At 52.9% G+C, this 16048-nt stretch overlaps 2 protein-coding genes across 2 annotated transcripts; one reads left to right on the top strand and one right to left on the bottom strand.

The window, feature by feature from the left end:
- Positions 1 to 1101: 1101 nt before the first annotated feature.
- Positions 1102 to 2210, top strand: LOC134525059 (olfactory receptor 14A16-like; the record flags this gene model as incomplete). The annotated part of the gene is made up of 2 exons (XM_063355512.1): positions 1102 to 1746; positions 2175 to 2210. Coding segments are annotated over 2 exons (681 nt in total), but the record flags the coding sequence as incomplete, so codon positions are not given.
- A 9120-nt stretch (positions 2211 to 11330) lies between these two features.
- On the bottom strand, positions 11331 to 13392 carry LOC134525061 (olfactory receptor 14C36-like). Its single transcript, XM_063355513.1, has 2 exons — positions 13339 to 13392; positions 11331 to 12275 (listed from the first exon to the last, which is right to left on the bottom strand). The coding sequence occupies exons 1-2, from the start codon at positions 13390 to 13392 to the stop codon at positions 11331 to 11333; spliced, it is 999 nt and encodes a 332-aa protein (XP_063211583.1).
- Between the last annotated feature and the right edge of the window lie 2656 nt (positions 13393 to 16048).

Below are 16048 nucleotides of genomic sequence, written 5' to 3' on the forward strand. Positions count from 1 at the left end.
GCTGGGAGAGAGTTCATTTTCTTCCTAGAAGCTGCTGTGGTTTGGATTTAGTATGAGACTAACGATGATGAGACATTTTGGTTGAGTTGTTGCTAAGTAGTGTGTATGTTAAGTCAAGGACTTGTTCAGTTTCCCGTAGAAAGTGAGAGGGAGCACAGGCAGGACAAGCTGGGCCTAGGAATATTCCATACCACAGACGTCATGCTCAGTATAGAAATGGGGGTTGGCCGGGCGGCAGGAATCCGTGTTCACTGCTCGGGATGGGCATCGGGTGGTAAGCAATTGTACTGCATCACTCCTGGTTTCCTATATTCTTTTACAATGATTGTCATTTTCTTTCCCGTTACTGGTCTATCAAACTGTCTGTATCTCAACCCATGAGATTTTTATTCCTTTTTCTCCCTCTTCTCCCTGTTCCTCTGCAGGGGGCCAGGGGGGAGCGAGTCAAAAGCTGCGTGGTCGTTCCCCCCCGACAAGGCTGAGGAGTGAGCTGGCTCTGCTCATGTCACTGCAGCTTTAGGACAACCAGGAGCTTCCTTGAGGTTTTCCTGCAGGAATATGCTGAGCAGCTCCTCTGCGTTACAAGTGGATTACAGATGAGGTAACTAGTGAATGTCAGACGCTGTAACCCCTTTCCCAAATCCCCGCTGCTGTGGAGCAGGGATGACTCCTTGGGAGCCCACAAGCAGAGCTCTGCTCCTCACGGCACACTTGGCCTGCAACAATGAGAGCTCCAACAAGGGCAATGCAGAAAGCTCCCGGAAGGAAGGACACAGGCAAAGAGTGTTTTCGGGGCTTGGGTTTGGAAGGGCAGGCAATGGGAAGAGATTTGCTCAGAGCTGTCCTGACTTGTGAGTGTGCTTTCCTCCTTTGGCAGTACCTCGGGAACAAAGGGATCCGATGTCCAACGGCAGCTCCATCACCCACTTCCTCCTGCTGGCATTCGCAGACACGTGGGAGCTGCAGGTCTTGCACTTCTGGCTCTTCCTGGCCATCTACCTGGCTGCCCTCCTGGGCAATGGCCTCATCATCACTGCCGTAGCCTGTGACCACCGCCTCCACACCCCCATGTCCTTCTTCCTCCTCAACCTCGCCCTCCTCGACCTGGGCTGCATCTCCACCACTCTGCCCAACGCCATGGCCAATTCCCTCTGGAACACCAGGGCCATCTCCTACTCGGGATGTGCTGCCCAGCTCTTTCTCTTTCTCACCTTCTTGGCAGCAGAGTTTTCCCTTCTCACCATCATGGCCTACGACCGCTACGTTGCCATCTGCAAACCCCTGCACTATGGGTCCCTCCTGGGCAGCAGAGCTTGTGTCCACATGGCAGCAGCTGCCTGGGGCAGTGGCTTTCTCAATGCTCTCCTGCACACGGCCAATACATTTTCAATACCCCTCTGCCAAGGCAATGCCCTAGACCAGTTCTTCTGTGAAATCCCCCAGATCCTCAAGCTCTCCTGCTCAGACTCAGACTACCTCAGGGAAGGCGGGCTTCTTGTGTTTGCTGCCTTTGTTTCTTTTGCCTGTTTTCTTTTCATTGTGGTGTCCTATGTGCAGATCTTCAGGGCTGTGCTGAGGATCCCCTCAGAGCAGGGACGGCACAAAGCCTTTTCCACGTGCCTCCCTCACCTGGCCGTGGTCTCTCTGTTTCTCAGCACTGCCACATTTGCCTACCTGAAGCCCTCCTCCATCTCCTCCCCAGTACTAGACCTAGTGATGTCCATTCTGTACTCGGTGGTGCCTCCGGCAGTGAACCCCCTCATCTACAGCATGAGGAACCAGGAGCTCAGCGATGCCCTGAGGAAACTATTGCAATATACTGCAATATTCACAGAAAACAGCAGGACAACCTTCTGTTCATAACCTTTTTACAGTCTTCCTTTCTTTCTTTCTTTCTTTCTTTCTTTCTTTCTTTCTTTCTTTCTTTCTTTCTTTCTTTCTTTCTTTCTTTCTTTCTTTCTTTCTTTCTTTCTTTCTTTCTTTCTTTCTTTCTTTCTTTCTTTCTTTCTTTCTTTCTTTCTTTCTTTCTTTCTTTCTTTCTTTCTTTCTTTCTTTTCTTTCTTTTCTTTCTTTTTGTTCCTTTTTTTTCCTTCCTATATTCCTTGCTTTCTTTATCTCTTCCTCTCTTTCTCTCTTTTACTGTTTCTCTTTTTTCTCTCTTCCTCTTATTTTAGGCTTATTATAATATTATTCCTAATCTCGCTTTTTGAGCATTTCAGTGTTCTTTCTTCCCAATGACCTGATGTACACGGGAAGCCAGACTCCCTCTATACTTGAAACAAAATAAAGGCAGCAGCAGAAAATCAAGCAGCGAATGAATGCTTTATTTTGCTTTGCTTACACACGCAGCTTTTGCTTTACCTGGGCTGAGCTGGGAAGCGCTCGGGAGAGGAAAACACCAGTGCAGAGCTCAGCTGTGTGAGTGTGAAGGCTGGGTGCACACAGCAGTGTTCTCACACAGCCAGGCCTTCTGGAGAGACAGGAAGGACCAGCAGAGCAGGACCTGCTCTGTGCCATGGACCACGGACACCCCGGGGAACCTGCCCCAGGGTAATCGTCACCAACCAGCCCCTCACAGCTGCAGCAACAGCCACTCACCTCCGCTCAGAGAGCTGCTCTGTCCCTCCATGGAGGGACACAAAATGACTGCATCAGAAGTTTGTTCTTGCTTTACAGACTCTTGAATGCACATGTCATGTGGGTGATGAGATGAATTTGAGGGAGCACAAGTGCCAGCAGCTACTGCTAGGAGTGTCCTGTTGTGGGAAACTCAGTCTCTTGAGATCACTTCAGGTTTTGAGTAACACCCCCTGGGTAACCACCACTGCCATGTGCTTCCTTGTATGTGGGTCATAGAGACATCGAATCACAGAATCACAGCATGGTTCGGGTTGCAAAGAACCTTTAAAGGTCATCTAGTCCAATCCCCTCTCCACACACAGGGACATCTTTCACTACATCAGGTTTCTCAAAGCATTGTCCAACCCGACTTTAAACACTTCCAATGATGGGCCATCGTCAGCTTTTCTGGGCAACCTGTTCCCTTCTCTCACCACCATTATCGCAATATATTTCTCCCTTATCTCCAATCTAAACCCGCCCTCTCTCCCTTTAAAACCCTTGGCCCTCGTCCTGTCACTGCAGGCCTTGGTACAAAGTCTCTCCTCGACTGTCCTACAAGCCTCCTTTTTATATTGGATTCCTGCAATAAGGTCTCCCTGGAGCCTTCTCTTCTCTGTGCTAAACAACCCCAACTCTCTCAGCTTTTCTCCATGAGAGGTGTTCCAGCTTTCAGAGCATTTTTGTGGCCCTACTCTACACGCACGCTAACAGGTCTATATTGGTCTTGTGCTTGGCACCCCGGAGCTGGACGCTGTTCTCCAGCTGGGGTCTCACCACAGCAGCGTAGAGGAGGACAATCCCCTCCCTCCACCTGCTGGCCACGCTTCTTTTCATGCAGCCCAGGATGCGCTTGGCTTTCTGGTCCTGCACTTGGACCACAACAACCCCATGCATCGCTACAGGCTTGGGGACGCGTGGCTGGAGAGCTGCCTGGCAGAAAAGGACCTGGGGGTTCTAATTGACAAGCGGCTGAACATGAGCCAGCAGTGTGCCCAGGTGGGCAAGAGGGCCAACGGCATCCTGGCTTGTATTAGAAATAGTGTGACCAGCAGAAGGAGGGAGGTGATTGTCCCCCTGTACTCAGCACTGGGGAGGCCACCCCTTGAGTATTGTGTCCAGTTCTGGGCACCTCAATACGAGAGAGATCTCGAGGTGCTGGAGCGAGGGCAGAGGAGGGCAACGAAGCTGGTGAAGGGCCTGGAGAATAAATCTGATGAGGAGCGAGTGAAGGAGCTGGGACTGTTTAGTTTGAGGAAGAGGAGGCTGAGGGGAGACCTCATCACTCTCTACAACTACTTGAAAGGCCATTGTAGAGAGGTTGGTGCTGGTCTCTTCTCACAGGTCATTAGTGATAGAACAAGAGGGAATGGGTTCAAGCTGCAGCAGGGGAGGGTTAGGCTGGACATTAGGAAAAAATTCTTCCCAGAAAGAGTGGTCAGACACTGGAATAGGCTGCCCAGGGAGGTGGTGGAGTCACCATCCCTGGATGTGTTTAAGACTCATTTAGATGTGGTGTTAAGGGATATGGTGTAAGGGAGGATTTCGTAGAGTGGAGTTGATCCCAAGGGTCTTTTCCAACCTAAATGATTCTATGACTCTATGATTGCCAGCTCATGTTCAGTTACTCAAACCCCAGTATCCTCAAGCCCTTCTCTGCAGGGCTGCCCTCAGTCCCTTCATCAACACACTCCATGCGTCTCCTGCACTGCTTACAGCTTGCTGGGATGCTCTTCCAGCAGCTGTCAGGGTGACTAATGTCCCCCAGGAGGATCCGAGTCTCTGTGATACTTCCTGTAGGTGAAGTAAGAACGCTTCGTCAAAAGGCTCCTCTTGGTCGGGTGGCCTGGAGCAAACCCCAGCCATGAGGATTCCAGCTGCACAAGGGTGCTCAGCTCCTCCTCTTTGTTCCCCAGGCTGCGTGCATTGGTACAGAGGCACTTCAGCTGGGCCATTGACCAGGACAACTTCTTTAGAGGAACACACCCGAAATCACAGAATCATAGAATTGTTAGGGTTGGAAGGGACCTTAAAGATCATCTATTTCCAACCATCCTGCCATGGGCAGGGACATCTCCCACTAGATCAGGGTTGGTTCTGAATATACCAGCAGCCCCTGGCCCTTCTCTCTTCCTAAAACTCCGTCCCCTTCCCCCGGTCAATCCAGTCGGACATGCAACTGGCCTCTTTTATACCGTCTTCTGCCTCCTCCCTCTTGGTTCCTCCCTGCTCCCCCTTCCGCTGCATGTCCCTCAGGGGTTTGCACAGCTCTAGTCATTCCCGCATCCCTCCCAGACCAGGCTCCCTCTGAGTCACAACGTTCTCATTTCAAACGGCCACTTGATCTTCCTGGAGGTGCCACCTGGACTTTCTTGATGGCCCACCAATTCCTGGGACTGGCAAAAGTTCTTTCTTGTCATGGACTCCATGGTTCTTTGCTCAAGTTTGTGGCTCAGTGCATTCTGCTTCTGGTTTTTCTCCCTTTTTTCTCCCCGTTTCCCCATGAACAAGGTCCCCGCTCAGATGACCTTGCTGGAATAAACACTCCACCTCTCACACGCCTCCATCCCTCAGCGTGACTGACCACCTTTGGCTCCCATCGCTGCCTCCCTGAGCCTTTGCCCTCAGGTTTGGGGCCCTGCACCTTCTTCTTGATGGCCACTCGGCCTGACAGCTGCCCCGCCCACCAGCTTCTGGCGGAAGTCCCGCCCCCTCTCCTCTACCGGGCCTCTGCTCTCTTCTGATTGGCTGCCAGCACCGGCCACCCTGCCTGGATAGACCCGGAAGTGCATGGGACCCGGAAGGCCCTTCCCCTCCATGCACGGGGGCGCCATTTTGGTTTGTCCACCATTTTATGCCGAGATGCCGCCATTCCCTGGCAGGGAGCTGCCGTTTGGTTAAAGATCACACAGCTCCGTGATTGGCTAACGGCCAGTTCTTGACACCGTCACACCCGCGTGTTCTCAGGCAGCCCCTGGGATGGGCTGCCTGCCTCGTTTGGATATAAAAATAGAATATTTCTAGGCAATATAATCATATATTGTATATATCTATGAAAGGAAGTGTATCATTCTACTAATGAATTTATTTTTTTTAATACTACACACACTATTTTTATATATATACTTATGTGTGTGTGTATAGATTTCTACGATGGTAAACATTAATAAACATATAGAAATTAAGTTAATAATTTTTGTTTCCAAAGTTTAAATAACTATAAATTTGAATTGGAGCTATAGTTTTGAATTGAGGAAATCCCCCTTCAATAAGATTTAGTGTAGTGAAGAATTACAGTTTAAATGTGAACGGAAGCAGAAGGAAAAGGCCGGGTGGGGGTCCCCCACTTTACCAGGCTGCAGAACAAGCCCTGACAGGGTGGGCTGGGGGGAATTCAAGAGGGCGGAGGGGTGCCCGAAAGGTGGTGGGGCACGGACACGCTGGAACGTGCCCAGGGACTACGGCCCCCTTCTAGGAGGGGCGAGCAAGTGACGGAGAGGGGGGTCAGTACTGGCTTGGGTCCCCCCAAAAGACGAGCACCCAGCGAATAGGTTGGTATGTGCTTGTGAGGAGCTGCTGCCTGAGTAGCCAACAGGCCGAGAGGAGGCTTCTGGTGTGTGTAGGAGCTTGTGAGGAGTCGTATCTCAGAGGTGAGCAGACAGCAAGCACGGGGAGACGGGGTGGTCAGGTCTCTGGTGCCTGAGTAGCGGATAGACCAGGAGCAAGGCCAGGGCTCCTGTAGGGGCTGGTGAGGTCACTGGTGCTGCTGTAGCTGATAGGAGACACGTGGCTCAGGTTTGTACTTGTGATGTCACTCTTGGCTGAGTAGCTGATAAGGCAGGACCAGGTGCACAGCTCATGTAGGTGCTTGTGAGGTCACTGGTCCCTGCGCAGATGACAGGCCAGGAGCTGTCGCCTGGCTTGTGGATGTCTTTGCGATGTCACTGGTGCCTGAGGAGCCCAGGAGAAACATGTCTTGTGTTGGGTATTTTGAGGTCCCAGGTGCCTGAGAATCTGGGAGGCCAGGACTGGGCACCCATCTTGTGTAGGTGTTTGCAAGGTCACCTGTGACCGTTCAGCTGATAGGCCAGCAAGAGGCCCATGGGTTGTGTAGGTGCTGGTGAAGTCACTGCTGCCCGCGTACCTGGTAGGGCAGGAGCAGGAACATGGCCTGTGATTTCCCCACTGCCTGTGTAACTTTTAGGCAAGGAGCCGGTCTATGGTTTGTGTGGGTGCTTCTGATGACATTAAAATGGACTTTTCCTTGATAGAAGACATCCGAGGTTGACTCAGCATCAGAGCCATCTGACTTTAACTTCTGACTTTAACTTCTCAAGTGGTTTGATCACTCTCCTCACGGTAACTGAGGTCCATGGGAGTCAGCACCAAATACATCACAGGGTCGTTAAAATGCAAAAAGCTCTGATGAGCCATGCCTTTCCCCATAAGATTCTTCAAGTCTTCAAGTCTTGTACAGCCGGTTGGAGAGGTTTCAGGACTTTAAAGAGGGAGATTTCAATGAGCATCTAAAGGGAAAGGACTTTTTGAGATTTTTGGTTTCTTTTGTCAGTTTTTTTTCCCAGCTGACAGAATAAGTGTTCCCAACAATCTTCAGCTGATATTCATCCAGGGTGCCTCCTAAGGAGCTCTGGATATGTAGGAAAAGCAGTCTCCTTGATGGCAAACACCGTATAGACAGTTCCTCCTCACCGCCCCAACCCCGCCATTTCTCTCCGTGGCATCTCAATGTTAAAATCTAACCTTTTCCCACTGAAGTCTGTAGTTGAACGTTACAGCTCTGGGGCTCCAGTTCCCACCTGCTTTTCTTAGAGAACTGGCCGCAGCCAGGAACAGAAGGGTTTTTCTTAATTATGCACAAACAAAAGTACAAAGCGATGCAGCCTGATAGAACATATAACACAGTGCTCCAGAGAATGATAATTTCTTGTCCCGAGGTTAATACACTTCCTGAAAATGCCCTTTTTGGCATCATGGGAAAACAACTTCATTTTATGAAAAGTGTTCAATCCTCTCTGCTGGTGAAAACGTGCTCGTATTTTTTTAAACGTGGAAAACAATTCCTCAGCTTCTCAGGCAGACCTCAGTTGCTCGACACCCCAGTTACCTGATGCCTTTCCCTGGGACTGGCAGCCAGCACATGAGAGCTGAGGGACACCAGAGCCCCCAGCAGCTGCACAGGGAGGCTGGGCAGAGGGTCTCAGGGCATCTGCACTGGCAAGAGGAACCTGGGTCCCTGCAGCTGAGGACATTTGTGTCCTGTTAAATGCATCGCATCTGAAAATCTGAAAATCACTTTCCCTTCCAAATGGAGACAGCACACCAAATCGCCCCTCTAAGTCTGCAACATTAAAACATAACTAAACCAAACAAGGAGGATGAGAACAAAAAGGATCGTAATTCCAAAAGTGTAAGTTCTTTTCTCTCCTTTAGAACTTGTTCTTAATTTCTTTTTTGTTTCATTTTGTTGACATTTTCTAAACATTTCCCTCATAATCAAACCCAGCCCGTTACAAGATACCCGTCTGTCCCACACGGAGCCCATTGCATCCCAAAACACTCCCTGCCCAGCACTGGCCAGGTCACTCGTGACTGTTTGCAAGGAGCGAGTCGCACGCTCAAGAGCTCTCGCCTGATGGAAGGAAGCAGGGGCCCAGCTTCAACGAAACGCTCCGAATACCCAAATCTCATCACACCTGTGTTGCAGGCACTTCTCAAAGGAGTTTTTAGACCATCCAGCCACAGTTCCTTTCCATTGTCTGCAGGAAGTTCTGTCTGTGTGTGAGAGACAGGTACGGTTGTTCAGCAAAAGACATTTCCTACTGTCCACTTGGATTCTGAGGAACTGCTGTATTTTTATTCACATAGTTTATCTCTCTTCTCCTGTGTCTCTGTCCCTTCTTCTCCGTCTGCCTTTCCTGCCTTTCCAGAGCTCTCATCGGAATGATCCATTGGCTGGCTGAGTTGCTTAGGGAAGGCGAGATCTGTGGGGTCATCTAGTGCAAGCCCTGTGCTCAGTGCAGAGGCAACTCGATGAGGTTTCTCAGGCACTCCCCTCAATTTGACATTGTCCATCAGTGTGCTGAGTCCCCTTGTCCAGACTATGAATGAAGTGGTTAAACTGTGCAGGCCAGGTGCTGGTAAGAGAGGGATGTCACAAGGAACCAGCATTTTTGGCCTGATTGTCATAGCCAACTTTCCACCCCCGCTATGGTCCATTTCTCCAGCGCAGGTCTCACCGGTTTGCCTGTCAGGAGTCTAGGGGTGACCGTGTCAACGGCCTTGCTAAAGCAAAAGTACATAAAATTCCCTGCTTGCTACTTGTGGATGCGGCCGTTTATCTTGTTGTGGATGGCAATCAGTCTGGCCGGGCGGCTTGCTCAATGCATGCTGGCTCTTTCAAATCTTGCCCTTTGTACGCTTGGGACCGGCGTGCAGGAAGATTTGTTCCATCGCCTCCCCAGGGGCTGAGGTGAGGCTCACCAGCCTGTACCTTCCCAGGCTGCCCTTCCTGCCCTTCTTGAAAACGGCTGCCCTGTCTGCCTCCCCGGTCGTCAGAACCTTCCCTCATCACCCTGACATTTCAAAGGCCGTAAGAGCAGCTTTACAATGACACCAGGCAGCTCACCCAGCACCCTTGGGTGCATCCCATTAGTTCCCACTTCCCCTGTGCCAGCCCTGCCCCGCTGCCCCACATGCAGCCCCACAGCCCCTCTCTGCCAACACCACACAGGGCTGGGTGCATCCAGGGCTGGGAAACATCTCTCCAGCACGGTCCCTACAGCAGGCCCTTGTCCCACCACGGTCCTCCTGCTTTGGCAGGGCCCCTGAAGCACCCAGCCCCTGCCCAGCCCCAGCCACGTTCCACGCAGAGCTCTCAGACAGCCCTGCTCTGGGGTCTGCTGGGGTCTGGATCGGGAGAGAGCCCAGAACTGACAGGCCCAGCAGCAGGAAGGAGATGGCTACAGAGCACAACTCATCCATAAGCTGGGGATAGCAGCCAGAGCTGGAAATGGTTGGTGTGAGAGGCTGGGGGGGGACAAATGCCCTGGGACACCTTCCCAGTCTGTCCATGTGAGCAAGGGCACGGACCAGCCTGCTCTCTCCTGTGCCCGTGTGTCTCAGCTCCCTTCCCAAGACCTGGCTCTGCACAACAAACCCACTGGCGTGAGTCCTCACCCTGCACATTCACACAGCATTGCTGAACACCGGTGTATTCCTCTCCCGGGCACTTTCTACCCAGCCCAAACGCTCCCAGATCTCCACACCTCCTTTGCCTTCTCCCCAGTGCAGATGAGAAGAACAGCCCAGTCTGAGCTGGCCCTACAGCAGTGCCCACTACATGGTGCCGCAGAGCTCTGGGCATTCATATCACACTCCCAGCCCCTCTGAGGAGCACAGAAACTTCCTGGGTGCAGAGAAGGGGTATCAGCCTCCCCATCAGCCCCAGGGTTGGAGGCTGGACATTGCCTGAGGATATGTAGGACAGTGACGCTCCTTGCCCCTCTGCTCTGGTCCGCGATATCCTAATCCCCATCTGCTCTCCAGGACAGCAGAAGAATCCTGCTCCTGGGGCTCCTCAGGCAGCTCCTGCTCCCCGGTGACAGAACAGCCTGCCCTGAGCTGGTGCAGCCAGAAAGATGGTTTTCTTTCTCGTTCATTCCTGCTCCACACACGCAGCCTGCCCTGCTCTTCCCTTGGGATGTCCCTGTTCCCCAGAGAGCCTTTTCCCAGGTGAATGCACCTGTGCTGGCCTGGCCAGCTGTTCCTGGCCCCCTTTCCTGAGCTCCCTGCAGGGCCCTGAGCTGGTGCTGCTGCTCTGCAGAGCAAGGTGGCTGTGGTGCCCTGAGACCGTGGGGTGACTATGGATTGGCTGTGCTGGTCAAGCTGGATGCAGACCTAGAGGGGCGGGGATCCTTGCCCGTAAGAACTCTCGCCGCAGGTTGTGGCAGGTGCTCAGAGCATTTTGAAACAGGGCATTTCAAAAGGTCACAGTGTGTTCAGATGTGTCCCTAGATCCAGGCCATGGCTCTTCATTGAAGGTGGTATGAATCGCACTCCAGGCTCCCTTCCCTGCACCTGCTGTGCCTCCCCTGCCTCTCTTGGGATTGCAGAGCCAACACTAGCCTGTGTATTCTTTACCAAGTGGCTCCACTTGGCTTTTTGAAGTTGCATTTGCTGCCCACCCTCAGGCACAGGGTGTCTGTAAATGTCCTCTCTTCTCTCCTGGTGGAAGACAGGATGATGGGCAACTGCCAGCAGCCCTCTCACATGTGGGACAGTCGCAAGCAGAAGCATCCTGACCATTCACCATCTCCAGGGGCACTGCACACCCACAACTGAGAGCTGACACATCCCCCTGTGAGCTTGTCCCCATGAGCCCATGGAGAACCCAAGCACAGCATCAGGCCATTTTGGAGTCCAGTTCCCTGTGGGTATTCCTGACTCCAGCTACAGAAAGAAGATCTCAGTCTTTGGACAATGCACTGAGGACATCTCCTTTTCTTAGAGGCTACGTAGTGATCGACACATTCAATGGAGGCCTTTGGGTCAGATGGACTGGGTTGGTGCCACTGGAGAAGCGGGATAAATTCAATTGTTCGTGTACAGATACAACAATCACTGGAAAATGCCAAAAGCACAGAAGCTGCCCAAGAAGAATTGGCAATTACTTGTAAAGAGAGACGGGCGGCTTAGTCCTGCTGAAATATGACCAAGTGAATCAGTTTCTTCAGGGCATCCTTGAGCTCCCGGTTCCTCATGCTGTGGATGAGGGCGTTCACTGTTGGAGGCAGCACTGAGTACAGAAGTGCCACCAGCAGGTCCAGGGAAGGGGAGGAGAGGGAGGGGGGCTTCAGGTAGGCAAACATGGCAGTGCTGGCAAAAAGAGAAACCACGTCCAGGTGAGGGAAGCACGTGGAAAAGGCTTTGTGCCGTCCATGCTGCAAGGGCATCCTCAGCACAGCCCTGAAGATCTGCACATGGGACAGCACAATGGAAACAAAGCAGCCAAAGACTAAACGAAGACTAAATACAAGGACCCCAACCTCCCTGAGGTAGGAGTCTGAGCAGGAGAGCCTGAGGATCTGGGGGACTTCCCAGAAGAACTGGTCCAGAGCATTGCCATGGCAGAGTGGTAGCGAAAAGGTATTGGCAGTGTGCAGGACAGAATTGAGAAAACTACTGCCCCAGGCAGTTGCTGCCATTTTGAAACAAGCTCTGCTGCTCATGAAGGTGCTGTAGTGCAGGGCGTTGCAGATGGCAACGTAGCGGTCATAGGCCATGACAGTGAGAAGGAAATACTCTGCTCCAAGCAAGAAGAAGAGAAAGAAGACTTGGGCAGCTCCTCCCCCATAGGAGATGGTCCTGTTGTCCCAGAGGGAGTTGGCCATGGCTTTGGGCAGAGTGGTGGAGATGCAGCCCAGGTCGAGGAGGGCGAGGTTGAGGAGGAAGAAGTACATGGGAGTGTGGAGGCGGTGGTCACAGGCTACGGCAGTGATGATGAGGCCATTGCCCAGGAGGGCAGCCAGGTAGATGGCCAGGAGGAGCCAGAAGTGCAAGAGCTGCAGCTCCCGCGTGTCTGCAAATGCCAGCAGGAGGAAATCAGCCACAGAGCTGCTGTTAGACCTCTGGTGCCTCTTGGCACAGGGTCGTGTCCAATGAGGAAGAGAGTGACAAGTTAGGGTAGACTTCTCCGAGGAAAACCTACTTCGTTTGTTATAGAAATCCCTGACAATGCCTCTGTCTTTTCAGTAATGCCTTGGTGTGGCTCCCTTTTCCTTGAGCTGTGGCTGGTACTGGCTGAGGTTGGCAGGAGAGCAGGGGCTCTGCTGAGGTCCCTGGAAAAGTCACGTCTGCCCTGCAGCAATTGTTAAATAGGAACACGGGGTGATTTCAGATTAAGTGTGATTTTCAGGTTAAATCTGCTCGTGATAGAAAAGAGCATTGTCACTCCCAATTCACCTGACTCCTATTTTTTGACCTATTTTTGTTCGAGTTGCCCGAGCACTCAAGCAAAGTGTTTTTAAGGCAGAATTTTTTTGCATTTCTGCTGTACTGAAAGTGAAATATTGTGGGTCCTGAGTGGCAAAGGGGCTGTGCCTTAGTGCAGAGCGAGGAGATGTGCCTTCTCCATGGGGCTCCTGGATAACAAAGAGATGCCATGGGAGAGCTGTGCCCTGGTGGAGGGCAGCGCCGTACAGCAGGACCCCCCAGGAAAAGAAAGGAATGTCCTAAAGATGGGGTGTTTGCTCATTGCCAGCCCCGCACAGTGCAGTGCCCAGCACCCACAGGCTTGGCGGGGATAAAGGCAGCACGGACTGATGGGGAAACACGTACAAATGCCTTGATGTTTCTGCAGAGGGAAGCAGGACAGGGACAGGCCGATGGTCACTCAGCAGTTTCTCCTCCCCAGGGGTCGGGTGTCTAATGAGGTGACTCAGACAGAAAACCCACAGCCTTGAGGGCAGAGGCTCTGCTGGATGAGAGGAGACGAGGGGAATTCTCCAGGGAAGGCTTCTCAGCTGCAGGGGATTGGAGGGAGGTTCCCGAATCCCTGCTCCCTCAGCAGTTCTTGTAGCAATCCCCTCCCCTACTATGTCCCTGCTGCTTGTAGTTGCCCTTCCTGGGAGCTGCTTCTCTGTCCCCACCTCTGTGCCCTGTCATCACTTGCAGACCCCATCCCACCCTTTGCGTGCTCACCTCTGCCTTGCAGACACCTCCCAAAGGCAGAGCACTGCCCATGGGCACCTCCATGTTAGCAGGCTCCAAACAGCATGTCACAAAGCCTGATGAAGCTGGAAGGGCGATGCTGGTGCTATCTGCAGACTGGCGGGTGGTGAAGGCACTTCCCGCGATTCCTCATAAACCTCCCAGTGGTGGCTTAGGAGCCCCAGCCCTTCTCTCAAACAGACAGCCTTATTTCCATTCCCGTCCAGACAAACAAAAACTCCAAGCACAGACTCAAGAAAGAACGGACTTAAGCAGGAAAAGTCTGCTCTGACCATACTCCTGTGAAGTCCCCTCCAGAGAAGTCTAGGGTGTGAGCAGGAGCTATGTGCAGCCCTGACCCACAAAGCACCCCCTTGACAGGCAGAAGGACCCTGCCCTGCTGGGGGTCACTCCTTCCACCCACAGCTTCTCCCTGCAGTGCCACGGGGAGCTCCTGGGCAGGCTGAGTGCTGACCCCGGCAGGCAGCAGAGTCCTGACCCAGCACACAGCGCCCAGGGGTGTAGGGACACGGCTCGGAAGGACAGCCCTGGGCACCCTGGGGGGCACACCCTGGCTTCCCACCCAGCAGCCGTCCTTGGGAGAAGGGAGATGTCATGCCCTGTCCCTCTGACGGGGGACTCCAAGCACAGATGCAAGAAAGAACGGACTTGGCAGCTAATAGCTGCTCCAAAAGACATACCCCTCCTCCGCGTTAGAGAAGCCAGCAGAGACACATCATATCAGCCATGGGATGTGCCAGCTCTAGAAGTGCCCTCCAGCATTCTCATCTGCCTTGTCCTGCAGCCAGAGACTTACCGCATTAAGGGCTATTGGGGGATCTCTCCTGCAATGAGATTTCAGCTGTCTTCCCACCTCAGAGAGCTCTTAAAACCCTGCTCTCTCCTTTCCCCTTGTCACCTGCAGGCAGTGTCCCCAGCCCTGCTGCACTTTGCAGGTGAGCTGCTCCTGGGCAGAGCTGTCTCACTGCAGCCCCTTGTCTTTATCCAGTGGGCAGTCGGTTGCTCACACATAGACGCTTGGTGATGATGGGGGTGCCAGAGGTGGTCCAAGACATGTGCAAGCGTGTGCAAGCTCTGATGGAAAATCTCTGATAAACCCACATCCTCCCTGAGCATCAGCTGAGGCCAGAGGGGCAAGAAGGATATCTGAAGCCATCCTGAACGCTCCCTTTGGGCATCCTGAATGTGCCTTTGTCAAGTACCTCCCTGGAGCACGCAGAGCTACTCAGGTGACGAAATGCAGGAGTGCCCCAGAAGGGCCCCCTAGACTCCATCCACTGAATTTGCTGGAGTTCAAGGCACTGCAAAGCTAAGACGCACCCACACCCTTACACTGAAGTCACCGTGTTTTCATGGCACAAAAAGAAGTGTAGTGTCATGGCAAGGCTCTGGGGTGCAGAGCGTCCTCACATGGAGCTGGCAAATGCAGCACAGGGCCATCAGGAAAGCCATGCCCTCCTCCCGTGGGTGCAGGGCAGAGAGCCCAGGGCCTTCCAAAGGGGTCTGGTGCCTGTGTAGCAGCATCTGAACACCCATAGCAGGGCACAGAGGCAAGGTCCATCCTGGCTACATCCAAGGACGCTACAGGAAGGGGAGGCTCCAGGACGGGGAGGCTCTCTCAAGTGCATGGACATTGACGGATGCAGCAGGAGGAAGAAACACGATGAGTTAGAGACCTGTGTGTAGCTGAGGGCTACAAACTTGCTGGGACCATGGAGACACGCTGGAATGGCTCCCATGACTGGACTGCTGCGATGGAGGCACACAGGCTCTTTAGGAAGGACAGCCTGGGAAGAGGAGGATGGGGAGCTTCCCTGTATGTGAGAGAGCAGCTGGAGTGTGTGGAGCTCTGCCTGGGGATGGGTGGGGAGCCAAATGAGAGCTTTTGGGAGAGGATTCAAGAGAGGACAGGTAAAGGTGATGTTACAGTGGGTGTCTGACCTGACCGGGAAGACCACGTGGATCACGCCCTCAACAGACAGACAGCAGCAGCCTGGTGTTCACAGTCCCTGCAAACACAGGCAGGGATTTTCCTTAAAGAGAAAGATCTTACTTCAGTTTTTGTTTTCAGTTTCCCGCTGTTGGCAGGGAGAGAAATGTTAAGGCAGATGTCCCACTTGGACAGGAGCCTGACTTCCCTAGAGTGTTACATCAAGAATTCCGTAGGTCTGTGAGGAACCTCATAAAGTCCCTTCAGCCACCGCTCCGTCTACAAACAGCACCAACGCCACCTTTGTCGGATCATTGGGGTTTAGCACCAAAACCATGGAGAGGCACGTGCACAGCGCCCTGCCGTGGGGAGGTTTCTGTGGGGCAGACAGTAACGGTAGAGCTGGGAGAGTTGAATCCTTCCCAAGGATCTTCTCTCTCAGAGGCAAATGACCTGGGGCTCTTCCTGGGGCAGTGTCATGTGGGGTGTGCGATGCAGAGTGTAGTACCACACCTCCCAGCCGCCCTGCGGGGGTGCAAAGAAGTACCAATGGCCCAGTTCCATGAGATTGATGTGTCTCCTTTCAGGCTTTGGTGGCCGTGACAACTGGTACGGCTAAGGGGACAAAGACCTCACTTCTGCTGGGGCCTTCCTGCCCTGCCACTGCCCTTGCCTGTGTCCATCGCAGGCTGCCCTACGCTGTCCTACACCTGCCGCCATTTCCAACCTACTTCTCCACCTTGTTCCCAC

The sequence above is a fragment of the Chroicocephalus ridibundus genome, chromosome 18, assembly GCF_963924245.1.
Source record: "Chroicocephalus ridibundus chromosome 18, bChrRid1.1, whole genome shotgun sequence".
NCBI classification, from domain to species: domain Eukaryota; kingdom Metazoa; phylum Chordata; class Aves; order Charadriiformes; family Laridae; genus Chroicocephalus; species Chroicocephalus ridibundus.

Excerpts from the sequence above, each read along its gene's own strand:
- LOC134525061 (XM_063355513.1), bottom strand. The coding sequence starts at position 13,392 with ATGGAGGTGCCCATGGGCAGTGCTCTGCCTTTGGGAGGTGTCTGCAAG. Across the intron at positions 12,276-13,338 it reads GAGGTGTCTGCAAGGCAGAG|AGGCACCAGAGGTCTAACAG; the intron begins GTGAGCACGCAA and ends CCCTGTGCCAAG.